The sequence below is a fragment of the Cervus canadensis genome, chromosome 7, assembly GCF_019320065.1.
Source record: "Cervus canadensis isolate Bull #8, Minnesota chromosome 7, ASM1932006v1, whole genome shotgun sequence".
NCBI lineage: Eukaryota > Metazoa > Chordata > Mammalia > Artiodactyla > Cervidae > Cervus > Cervus canadensis.
In genome coordinates, this window is record NC_057392.1 from 37,174,373 (window position 1) to 37,187,417 (window position 13,045).

The 13,045-nt window shown below is 40.4% G+C and overlaps 1 protein-coding gene across 1 annotated transcript in view; it reads left to right on the top strand.

Moving 5' to 3' along the window:
- The first annotated feature begins 231 nt into the window (after positions 1 to 231).
- The window catches only part of GAP43 (growth associated protein 43), a 96,950-nt gene continuing 84,136 nt past the window's right edge, over positions 232 to 13,045 (top strand). Inside the window, exon 1 of the mRNA XM_043474962.1 lies at positions 232 to 491. Coding sequence (XP_043330897.1) covers positions 462 to 491 — 30 coding nt within the window. The 5' untranslated portion in view covers positions 232 to 461. The remainder of the gene's footprint in view (positions 492 to 13,045) is intronic.

Here is a 13,045-nt window from a genome sequence, read left to right on the forward strand (position 1 = left end):
GTGGGAAAGTCGGTGGGTAATTGGGTCCAGATTGGAGATGTTTAAATATTCATGAGGCTGGCAGGGGACAGGGAGGGGGTGACGGTCTAGAATGGGGGTGGGGGCTGGGGGAAGTGATTAGTCATTGAAAGCTAGAGAACAATTCTGAGAAAGAGATCCAGAGACAGGGAAGAAAAAGAGAGATAGGCAGAGAGTGGGTGGGGAGATGAGAAGAGAGGAGAGCGGGAGCCGGAGAGGGAGAGCGAGCATGTGCGGTGAGCAATAGCTGTGGACCTTACAGTTGCTGCTAACTGCCCTGGTGTGTGGAGGGAGAGAGAGAGGGAGGGAGAGAGGGAGCGCGCGCCAGCGCGAGAGAGAGAGCGAGTGAGCCAGCGAGCAGAAAAGAGGTGGAGAGGGGGGGAATAAGAAAGAGAGAGGAGGAAAGGAGAGAAGGCAGGAAGAAGGCGAGGGACGATACAACCATGCTGTGCTGTATGCGAAGAACCAAACAGGTAGACCTAAAGCTTTTACTTCTTCTTCTTGTGAAATTACCAGTGTGCAATATTTCCCTGTGAAGGTAGAAAAAATATATTAACCGCTTCTGCTCTGGCCTTGGTGCTCCCGTTTCCTTAGCATATGGCAACTGATGCTTGCATCCAAGCTTTTATTCTGTTCTTTCATGGTCTGGTTTTGGAATGCTGCTACTAATTAGGAGAAGGTTAGGAAAAAAATACGCCTGTTTGGCTAGAAAAAAGGTGTTTTTTGTTGTGGTTTCTTTTTTTTTTTTTTGCTATTAGTAAATGTTCAGCGTTTTAGGTGTCTGGTTTTGCCGGTGTGGATATGAAGAGGGGTGTGGGGGAGAAAATGTTGGCTCTACCTACAAGATGGGGAGGCAATCCTTTATATTATTCCCAAAAAAACCGGGAGGTTGAAAGAATCATATTCAGTCATGAGTATTGCTTGTTCTATCGAACAATTTTCTCACATGTGCTGCGGAAGAAGCCCTATTTCCCACATGCATGAGCTTCACATTGGCGCAGGTATTAATGGGAAAACATGTGAAGGTTGAATTAATTTAATTATTTTTCAATGAATGAATGAAACTGTAATGTGGGAGATTTTAAAAAGAGCATCCAGAGACTACCGGGGCTGGGAAAGAAATTGACCATGTAGAAGGGGAAAATTCAGTCGATTGTGCACCAGCTGGTCCGAGGAGAGGGTGGACCACGCCCCTAGGAGCTTTGAGCACCGACGGGATGGGAAAGACGAGCGGAGAATTACCTGTTGGAAATCAGGTCTCTTCTCCCCTTTTCATCTTTCCTGGAATTGTAGTGACCAAAGACGGACTAACATTCCGGATTATAAGCATGGTGACTCATTTTCATCAGGAAAAGGAACACATAGAAGATTAGCAAGAAGCAGAGTCCCCTCCCACTCTCTCCCACTGCTCAGGTTTTCCTTCCATTTTCAAATTGCTCACTTATTTCGTGAAAGATATTTTAGAAACTTGATTGGGGTAAGGGTGGGAAGGAATGACTAGGACGGTATTCCGCAGCAACCGACAGTGTCGCGGCATCCGCCAAACGACGCTTTCCAACATTGGTGGGAACACCTCTGAAGGATTTTGGCGAAGGTTAAGGAGGAAAATGGATGTGGGATTTGGGTGAGCGTGTGCTTGTACGTGTGTGTGCGTCTTCCTGGGAGGGGAGGCTGTCTTGGGCAAAAACGCCCTTTGCACATTGACTGCCTTAGGGGTGGGGTGCAAGATACAGGATTTAGGCATTATTTCTGTGCAGGTATTGGATGGGGGGGGCAATTTGTAATATACCTGGCGAATCCGAAGAGAGTGGAGGGGTGGGGAAGAACCTGGTTGCCAGCTTTGCACTTTTAGCCAGCGCCCAGGAAGGGGGGCGCGGTGGGGAGGGGCGAGGTAGTGAGGATGAAGGAGAAGGAAGAGGAAGGGGAAGAGAGACTGAAGCAGAATCTCAGAGCAGTGGGTGCAGAGGGTGGAGAGGCCGGGGGCAAAACTAAATAAATAAATAACTAGGTAGATAGATATTAACAGACAGATAATAGATAAAGTAGCAGGCACCTGTGGTTTTGCGTGTGGTTTGTGTAAGGGTGTTTGGGAAAGGTGAAGAGTCTTACATGTGGCACTTCGCTAAACTGCTCTAGGATTCCAGAGACTGGTGCTTCCGTTCGCTCATTTTTCAAACCTGCACGTTTCCTCTCCTTATCTTCCTTCATTCTAATACATAAATGCAGTAGATACAGGTGGCTGGGCTAAGCACCCTGTCAAGAAAATGTTCTGAAGTTGCCTTCCTGATGAGCTGCAGAAATAAAATTTAGGAAGGCAGAGCCTTAAGGAAACGAATGCTAGTCATTAAAAAAAAAAAAAAAAAGCTTTAATTTGGGGAAAGAAAAAATATGCTGGTTTACAACTTTCTGCCACCTTATGTATATACATACAAGTGTATATACACATGCCCCCTCTGACAAAGGAAACCAGGCATGATATTTTGAAAGGGAATTGAGGCTAAAGAAATTCCCTTCCCCAAAGGGGACAGCTGCCTTCACATGGGTCCTCTCACTGACAGCCCCAAGTGTTCTCTAGGATGTGTGCAAAGTGATGAAGCTGAAATAGTGTGTTTAGGGAGTTGTAGAAATTCATATGTAAATGTGTACAGTATCCACATACTTCATGTAGGACAGTCATGCATGTACTCTGTATGGTTTCCATATGCCGGCATGTGTTTTAGCATAATTCATATTCAAGAGAGAAAATTGAAAGGTATAGAAATAGTCCTCTTTTGCCCATACGTTTTATACATGTGTACTTCTGTGTGAAATGGTCCTGTCCCCTACTGACCATTGCTATGTATCATTCACATAAGTCAGTATTTAGGATGCCATTAAATCAGATGGAAGGAAATGGTGTATTCAGGGCGTGGGCTCACACTGCATTGACTGGCATTTCTATAGCCTGAGTACTTAGTCTCACACAGGTTTTGTGCTTGAGGGTGAAATGATCCTATATCATTTATGACAGACTCTGATTGTGTTTATCTTTCTTCAGCCATCTATTTACCATCCTAGTGCTTAAAAGGGAATAAAACAAGGGCAAAATCCTGCAAAGGTCTAAACTCTGCCACACCCATGAAATCCAGCAGAAACGTGGGAGGGGGCTGGGGGCTGCACTTCCTTCCTCTTCCACTTGAGCTGCATAAAGAAGCGGTCCTGGATTTCCGAGTTGTAATGCATTGCCTATGGCTGCGAAGAAAGCATAAACGATCTTTATTAGCCACTAATTACCACTATAGATTATTATAGCAGGAAGAAGAGAATGAGAGTGGGGTGGAGAAAAGTAGACGATAAAGGAGTGGTTAAAAGAGAAATAAAATTAAAGGATCCCTGAAATTTTATTGGCTTATGATTTTCAAATGTCTTGGGGCTAACTTTAAATAGCTTAATTACCATGCATTCTGCAGATGATGAAAAACTTGCAAGATGTGATCTGTGTCCACAAAGCAATAGAACTGCGAGGTGTTTCTTTTGTTGAAAAATAAAGACTTTAATTTGTAACTGAAGTATAAAGAATACCAACGCAAGCAAGAAGCCCTCTAGCCCCCACCCCTCAACACCACCAACATCTGCATTTTTCTGCATATGACAGATAATTCTTAGTGAGATCTGTGGTTCAGAATTTCAACCTGGCTGTGTCTTTCCCTTGCAATGCTGGAAAGGTGTGGAAGGATGCTGCCTGGCTGCTTGGTGCAGAAGATTCCTTCTAGTGATAAACTGAATTCCTCCTAAATTTCACCGAGCCACACCCAGTGTCACCAGGGACTAAGAAAATTAATTAAATGGAGACATTCTACTTAATATAGTTGAAACTGTTCAGTTTTTTTTCTTTTAATGGTGATTTCTACCACACATTTCCAAATTTAAACAGAAGAAGAATCATTTAACGGGCATTTTTTTCTACCAAATTTTTGAGACTTGCAGAGAATCTTAGAGAATTAATGGTGAATCTAGAAATACATTAATATCTGGTGAATCTATAATTCCTTCTAACCCACGCCAGGGTGCAGATACAATGATCCCTGCTCTCTCATGCTGACTGTCTATAACCCTGGTACCCTCTTTCTCAACCCATGTTGAGGCAATTGGGTTAAGAAAATGTAGGGTTAATTTTCTGTCTTGCTGAGCTGGCATAACACAGAAATCTTTCATGTTTTATGCTAAAGGGCAGCACTCCTGTTCACTGAGAAGGAGAGTGGCTCCGGGTCTCCTTTTCCTCCATCATAGTGACATTGTCAGTGTTAAGCCTGGGGCTGATTAATCTACATACTTCGGTTTTACCTGGTGCCATAAGGAAAAGGACGGGGGTGTCCTTGCATCAGTGGTAGGCAGATATATTAACCAAATGTTCTCCTTGTTTATACTGATAAAATAAGAAAAGTCTGGAACTTCCTCTAATATCAAAGGGACATTTCAAAGGGTGCACATACTTAGGTCATCTCAAGAGAAGATACAGTATTTAAATAATTACTTCCCTTTTAGCTGTCATAGAGGCATTCAGGCAACCAAGTGTGTCTGTTGTCAATCAAAGAAGTGATTGTGGGCAGGAATTCTCTTTTCTGAATTTCTGAAGTGTGGTCTGGTTGCCCCTTCACCATTGTACTGATTTTCAGAACATTCCCTTTAGTGTTGGGAAGAGCACTGTGCTGAGAGTCCCCACTTACTGATTCTGTGGTCTTGAATGAATCATATAATCTTTGGCTTCAACTTCCTCCTGTAGGAAGGAGACTAAAAACCAAGAAATGAAAACAAACAAACCAAAAATCCTTCCATGCTTACTTTGAAAGTTTCTGTGAGGATCAAGCAAAATTGATATGAAAACAAAGATCTATACAAATAAAACGAACTTTTCTCTCTGAGGTTTGCAACATGAGGCTTGGCTTAGAAATTGCCAGTCTTTCAGGACTGTCAAGTGCCTGCTACACTTCCGTTTCCTGTTGGAGAGTAGTTCCTTCTGTTCATCCTTGATTCCTCCTCTTCATCACTCCCCATTCACTATCCCATTTTTTAATAGAGGGCTTCTGCTCCCGTATTCCACTGAAACGTGTTCTGAAAGAGATACCATATCCAGTGACTGTCTTTTAGTTTGCATCTCATTTGCTGTCTCTTTGGTATTTTATATTGTTGTCCATCCCTCTTCCTGAAACTGTCTCCTCATTTGGCCCTATCATAACCTTCTTCTTTTTCCTCCCTCTCAGATAGGTCCTTTTCCACCACTCTTTGCTGGCTTTGTTCATTCTCTCCTTTGCCAAATATCAATTATCTGCTAATTATTTATCTTGATCTCTTTCTCTTATTCTACACACTAAACTCTACGTGGTTTTACTCACTTCCAGAGTTGTAAACACCTGTGTGATTTCCAAATCTGTAAACTAGATATCTCTCCTGAGCTCTGATCTATAGACATCTCTGTCTGGATATTTCAGAGATGCCCATGCTCATAATGAATAAAGTCAAACTCAGTGTCTCCCATTTTGTACCACTTAGTCTTCCTCCAAATTCCCACCCTTACTGCTGTAACACCATCTATCTATCCAGCTTCCAAACTCTAGAAAAATGGTATTGATTCTAAAAGTATTATTTTCTTTCAGTCCGCAGATCTAGTTATGAAATTCTTAGATCCTCATTAAAAAGATTTTGAATTCATCCTCTGCTTTTTCACCTGCACCACAAATAACCTAGTTCTAACTTTCATTACCTCCTATCTGGACAAAGACAATAACTTCTTACCTGGACTCCCTACCTCCTCCATCTTCCTCTCCTTCCATTCTTGCAAATAACACTGCTCTTATCTTTACCTAACACAAATCTGATCAGATTATTTCCTTCCTGACAATCTTCTAATGGTTCTGTATTAATGGTAAGCTAAATACAAACTCTTTGGTGCTGATGGAATGGTCTAGTCTTGACTATCTTTCCAGTACTGTCTTCAAATACCTCTTCTCTCAACTGATGATACCACATCAATATTTCAGGCCTTGGTGTCCTTGCTCTATGCCTAGAAAATTTCACTTCCCTCCCAGTCTAGAAAATTTCCATTCCCTCTACAAGAGTTAGCTTTTCTAAGCCATTCTTGACCTCCCTTGTATTGTTTTCTTCTACCTTCTTTGTGACCATGCTATAGTTTGTATAGTCGCTATTATACCCCTTGTTACACTATATAGCATTGGTTTTTTCCACATACTGGTGTCCATACTGTGAGCTGCTTAAAGGAAACAGTGAAACCTTGATCATTTTTCTATCTCCAGTGCCTACCACAATGCTTGGCAAATAATGTAATGGATTTTAACCGTGGATAATCTGCTTGTTAAATGAATATAGAACCAGTTTTACAGTCTTTCCGTGAGTTGTGGTGTATATAAATGGATGGAACCTCTACTAGATTTTTTAAAGACCTATTGGCACCAAATTTTGAAGTGGAGCTAAACATTATTGATTCTTGTTAATAATCAACAGACATGAATACCATTGCTTTTTAATGAAAGCAGAGAGAATGCAAAATGAGTCCATGTAGACTATGTTTCTCCCAACTATCATAACTGGTACCATCGGCAAACTGCGCTTTGATGTCTCCTCCCCACCACTCAGCACACTAGCCCCACCCTCTGAGGTTAACAGAGTCCCAGGTTATGCACACACTTATCATTATCTTGGATCTTCTTGGGCCCTTCCTTTTGGGCCCCAGTTGCTTACACATGTTGCTTTGCTCCATAACTATTCCAAATAGACCATGACTCAATCCCTCACTACCCTTCATTATTTCATTGATCACACAAACTTAAAAAAAAAAATGTGTGTACTTTGGCCTATGCTCAGAGGCCCACATCCAAGAATTAATTTTAGTTTCATTTGGGTTTGTTTTCTTCCCATTGAACTAACCACATAATAATAGTCCACAAAGAGAAATCTTGCATGAAGGTAAAGGGAGATTGAATGGTAAGTAGTCCCTCAAATGTCCCTTGAATTAATGAGAATCAGATAAATTTTATCTTTCTTAGCTTGGAATAGGGTATAGGAATTTGGATTCTGTGGCAGGCCTATGATGGCCAGGATGAGGCACATTGTGAATACAGCTTTACCTGAAAATACTCTTTGCCAGACCGTCAGTAGTGGATTTTTTCTGACTTAATTAGCATGGCCTTGAGAACAGTAAGACCAGATGATCTATCAGTGAAGTTGAATAGTGTTTCCCAGTCTCCACACCCTCTTGCTCATGGCTCTCAATGTTTTTCTTTCAGCTTTCCTTTTTTCCCTCTCCTCCCCTCATGTTCAATTTTTTCTAATTAAGTAATGCCAGCTCACATTTAGTGGACAAGGCCAAAATATGAGAGTTTTTAGAAAAAGTATGTCTCTTCCAACTTTCCAAATAGGTGTTTTAGACAACACAGGTACATTAAGCTATGTCTGGCACATGGTAGGTCATCAATAAAAAAATATTTATTGAGGGAATAAAAGTAGGGAAGGAGAGATCCTCCTGATGGGCCATGAAGGGATATGTTATGATACAGAAGACCATAGCCTGTGTACCTATTGATAACTGGCTGTGTGTATATGCACACTCAGTTCTTCTGATCCTCCTCTCAAGGTATGTATGTGTGTGTGCTTAGTCACCCAGTCTCATCTGACTCTTTGCAACCGTTTGAATGGTAGTCCATCAGGTTACTCTGTCCATGGGATTTTTCAGGCAAGAATATTGGACCGGGTTGCCGTTTTCCTCCTCCAGGGAGCTTCCTGATCCAGGGATTGAACCTGCATTTCCTGTGTCTCCTGCATTGGTAGGCAGATTCTTTATCAGCTGAGCCATCAGGGAAGCCCTGCCCTCAAGGTGGTGGTGGTCAAAGTTACAATTCTGTTTCCGTCCTGCTCAGGATAGAGGGACACCCTTGCAGTGAGTTTAGATTGTACAGTGGGAACATGACCCTCTAGATTCCCTATCCTTAGTTATTTACAGATCTTTTTTCTTAGATGTTGTGTGTTTAATGTCCTGTTTCATGTCTTTGTAGTGGAATAAACCCTACCCTGGGTTCTAGGCCGACTCTGCCAATTGCTTGTCCTGTGACCTTGGGTAAGTAACATCTTCTTTCTGAGCCTCAGTTTATCCATCTGCATAAGTGGGCATGTAAAAAGAATACTCCAAATCCAGACCTGCCTTTTCTATTAAGTCGGTGTGAGGCTCAAATAAAGTCATAAAAATAAAAGTGTTTCGTAAACAATGTGTTTTTCAAGTGCAAAGTATTATTAATTGAGGAATTCCACATACTGAAACCTAAAGTACTCGTGGTTCTATGTAAAGGAGTACTCTTACTCTCTATAGAATATACATACATTTTCAGTTTTCACTCCTCCTCTCCTGTTCTCTAAAGAGTAAGCATACCATGCTAATGGGTGGGAGCATGTGCTTGCACTTCAGTTGTGTCCAACTCTTTGGGACCCTATGGACCCATAGGCCCTGTAGCCCACCAGGCTCCTCTGTCCATGAGATTCTGCAGGCAAGAATACTGGAGTGAGTTGCCATGGTCTCCTTCAGGGGAATCTTCCCAACTGAGGGATCGAACCCACATGTCTTATGTCTCCTGCATTGGCAGGTAGATTCTTTACCACTGGCGCCACCTGGAAAGCCCTCGGGTGGATGGGAACATAGCATATTTCTGCCATTTCCTTTGAAAACTTCAGTGAGAGAAGTTAAATAAGCAGATGTTCAAATTGTCATGCAACACCAAGGATCAGTTCAAAGACATTTTTCTTTTTATCCTCTATTTTTCTTTTTATCTTTTTCTGTTTTAGTCTGTTCTTCACATTTAGATTTCTTGTCTCCATTTGCTAAACTGGCTGCTTCTCCTCATCCTCGTCCCCACCCCCACATCACTTCCAAACTGTGTTCTCAGCACTAAGATTACCAGGCATGCTGTGCTCACATCAATCACTGGAGGGCCCAGTCAGGCAGAAGAGTGGAGAGGAAATGTGGGGCTGATTGGGAGACTAAAAATGAGGATGGAGCCTGACTGGGGACAGCACTGTGGAAAGGTGATTACCTAAGCACAGTCTTCATACAACCTCAGGGTGCCTCAGCATCAGGAATTAACCTTGATCAGAAGTGATGCGCAATCCTTGAACCTTTGCCAACTCATCTCTAATACCATAAATAATCCAAACTCTCAGGACCTCTACAAAGGATCCTTCAGTTCTCCTGTGTCCCTGGTTAATTGGGACAAGTTACATATTTAAATAATACAAAATTTATCCAATTCTGATACAAGCAATAAACTTTTACAACCCAAAGGATCTGATTTCTTAATGTATGGCTAATATTTTAAAAATATTTTTAAGTATAACAATTGGATCAAGTTTGTCCAAGAGATTTGTTTGTCCTAGAAGCCAAAAGTTTAAGCCAAAAGTTTAGAAAAATTAATATCATGGATATTTTGGAAAATATTTTAATAAAGGGAGCTTATTTAGAGTTTAGAAAGATATATTAATTAGAAATTTTGGGAAAAGCAGGGCTTCCCTGTGGATCAGACGGTAAAGAATCTGCCTGCAATGTGGGAGACCTGCGTTTGATCCGTGGGTCAGGAAGATCCCCTGGAGAAGGAAATGGCAGCCCACTCCAGTAATCTTGCTGGGAGAATCCCCATGGACAGAGAAGCCTGGAAAGCTACAGTCCATGGAGTTGCAAAGAGTTGGACATGACTGAGCGGCTAAGCACAGAGGGAAGCATTTTTTTTTTCTTAATTCAGAGTATATTTATAGTTGGTTAATGATCACCTTTAATCTTTCACTCTACCTTCCTTTCTCTGTCCTCTCTCTGTCTCTGTGTATATGTGTGTGAGTGTGTATGTGTTTTTTTCTCTCTCTCCCTGTCCCACACACTCACACATATGTACTTGTATTATTTATATATCCTTTGATTGGGTATAAGTAACAGACACCAACTTTAGTGGTCTAGAAAAGGAATCTATTGAAAGGAAACTAGATATCACAGTTAAGAAAGTTGAAAAGCCAAGCTTATGGGAACCAAAGTAGATTTGGAAACCTCAATGTAAAGAATTCATAGACTTTCTTTCTGGAGCCCTGCATTTAAAAGAATCAGTTACTAATAACCCCAGCTTCTCTGCCTTTCAATTAAAAATTTTAGCTGAGAGATAGAAATATATCTCTGTACATACACATATACAAAGAGTGATAAAAGGGAGATAGAGAATATGAGAGAAAGAATGAGACTGAATAAACCTGATTGGTCCTTCTCAGTTCAGCTATTTACCAATAGACCATTCATCTCTGACTGGAGAAAGAGCTAGATCATGTGGTTTAGACAATTTCTGGAAATTCATAACTGTGGATCTAGGGAGAGACTAAATCAGCTGAGAAAGAGTCTCCTGCATATATATATATACCTGTATGTCCATAAAGGGAAGCTCAGCCAATTCGGAGTGATTTACCTCAAAAGTGGTAGATCACTATTTTTCCTTTGGCTGTTTTAATTTTGCCTATATTATATTCTTATAATTGGTAGGGTTATCATCACTGATGACTCTGAAAGGAAGCAGTAACCACACAAATAACTGATCTCAAGAGCTCTCATACCTAACAGAGAAAGGTTAGGGCACATCTCCATACCTAGAGTTGACAAGCACTAGGCCTTCATTCTTTTCCAGAAGTTAAACTCCCACAGGTACCCCCTGACTAAAAGGAATATCAGCTACCATATATTCTTGCTAATTTGGCGTGGTGGAACTTTGATCTATGTTTCCCCTTGGGTTTATGGGATTCATTTCTGTGAAAGGATTGGGCAATAATTAGTCTAAAACATCTCCCTTGAATTTATATCAAAGAAATGCTACTCCTTGATATTAGTCATTTCATTTTGAATGTCCTTGAATTAATTCCAGCTGTAATCATCATATTTATCTATTTTTAGCAAATTGACACTTTCTAAAATATTGAGCTGTTGCATCCATATGAACCAGTTTTCTCTAAATGGAGAATTTTGGTAATTAACTTTCATCCATTATTTGTAATCCCAGTTCCAATAACTATTCAGAATGTTATTTTTAAATGAAAATTTGAAAGACCCGAATGTCTTCCCATTAATGAACATATGTAAGGGCTAGATGAGGCAAAGAAAAAAATAAACAAAATGATCTCCAAAGGTTATGCAAACTCAGGAATTGGCTGCTTTTCTAAATGGCTTCAGAACCTCTTAGTCAGCACAACCAACCTAGGAACTAGCTTAAACTAGGGCTGTTAACATGCAAATCCTCTTCCCACTCCTACTTTGCATTTTGTTCAGAAACCAATTTACCAGTTTGGAGTATAAACTGAGAAATAAAAGCTCTTCTTAATCACCAAACTGGATCCTCAACAGCTATTCCAAGAGAGGCATTCCACAGTTCTACTCAAACTTCAATACAGGTGATTGTCTCTGATATGCACCCTCCCTGCCCCCTCCACCCAAAAAAAATTGAAATTATTAGCTTCTAAATAATTAACTTGCAATTAGATTTCTAGATACATATTGCATTGAGGGCAACCCACTTTGGCTATCCAGACTCTTACAGAGCTCTAATGGGGGATGGGAAATAAGTATTGAGTATATTTACCAGGGGCTTCCCTGGTAGCTCAGTGGTATAGAATCTATTTGCAATACAGGAGATCTCAGTTCAATCCCTGGGTCAGGTAGATCTCCTGGAGGAGGAAATGGCAATCCACTCCAATATTCTTGCCTGGGAAATCCCATGGACAGAGGAGCCTGGCAGTCTATGTTCCATGGTGTCGCAAAAGAGTGAGACAAAACATAGCGACTAAACAACAACAATGTTTAGGGTGAACATTGCATTTCAAAGCTGTTTTTCTTGAAATTTTTATTTGAGAGATGTAAAGGAATAGTGAGACTTTATAATCGATCTGTCGTAAACATCCTGCATTTCATCTTCAGCTAGGCATTTGGGCACTTTATCTTCCACAGCTTTATTGGATTAATATTTCTAAAAAGTTCTAAGATTTTCAAAAGGAAGGAGAGAATATTATCTCATTTAAAAAATACTGGCATTTCTTTAGACAAATCTGATGGGGGCCGGGGGGGTTGAGTTATTCAAATTTTTTTTTCTTAAGAGTAAGCACCATTTGCAATCTTCCCTTAATGATTGCATCTCAAGGATTTATTTACTTCAATGAAAGAGAAAGTTATTCTGTTTTCTCTATCATCCTGGAAAGCTACTCTGGAGAAATCAGGTTGGTATTTAGGAGTCATTTGAATAAATCATTCATGCTAATTTAAAACCTGTGCTTCTCCTGACTTTGATTGCCTTTGATTGAGAACACAGAGTGATACCTTTTGATCACTCACTCAGATTTGTGCTTCGTACTGATGGACAGCTAACTGGAAAGCTGTATAGAAAACAGCAACAAGATCTAGTTTGTTGCATAGTTTCTTCCATCTTGAACTTCATACCTTACCCCTTTGGAGCAAAACCAGGATAGAAGAGGAAATGCAGAGGACTCTTCTTAAAAAGGGAAGAGGAGTTACAAAATAGAGTTACTATTTGGAATTGGGCCATTGCCCTATAGTGAAAACTGTCAAGGGAACATTAAAGGCCATAGATGGCTCAGACTTCACTTCTGAACATCATATGGAAGATACAGTGAATCCAAGAATAAGAGTATTTAGGAAAGAATCCAAGAAGTTTGGACACTAGTATACTTAAGTATACTTGAGCAACAAATTCAGTTTTTATCCTCACTTAAGTGAAAAGAAACTTAATTCTTAGCTTAAAAAAAAAAAGACTGTATCTTTCCTGTAGGCTCTATAATTCTTTGTTCTCATTCTAGTGTCACTAGAAACTGATTGAATCATATATATATAAAATGAAGTTTGTTTTACTGAATAGGTCTTATCAAAATTGTTATTTTTACCATACTTGGGTATATTGTAAAAATCCATTCATAAAGGACCAAAATTATGAGAACCACAGGAAAGTCAATAAAAAAA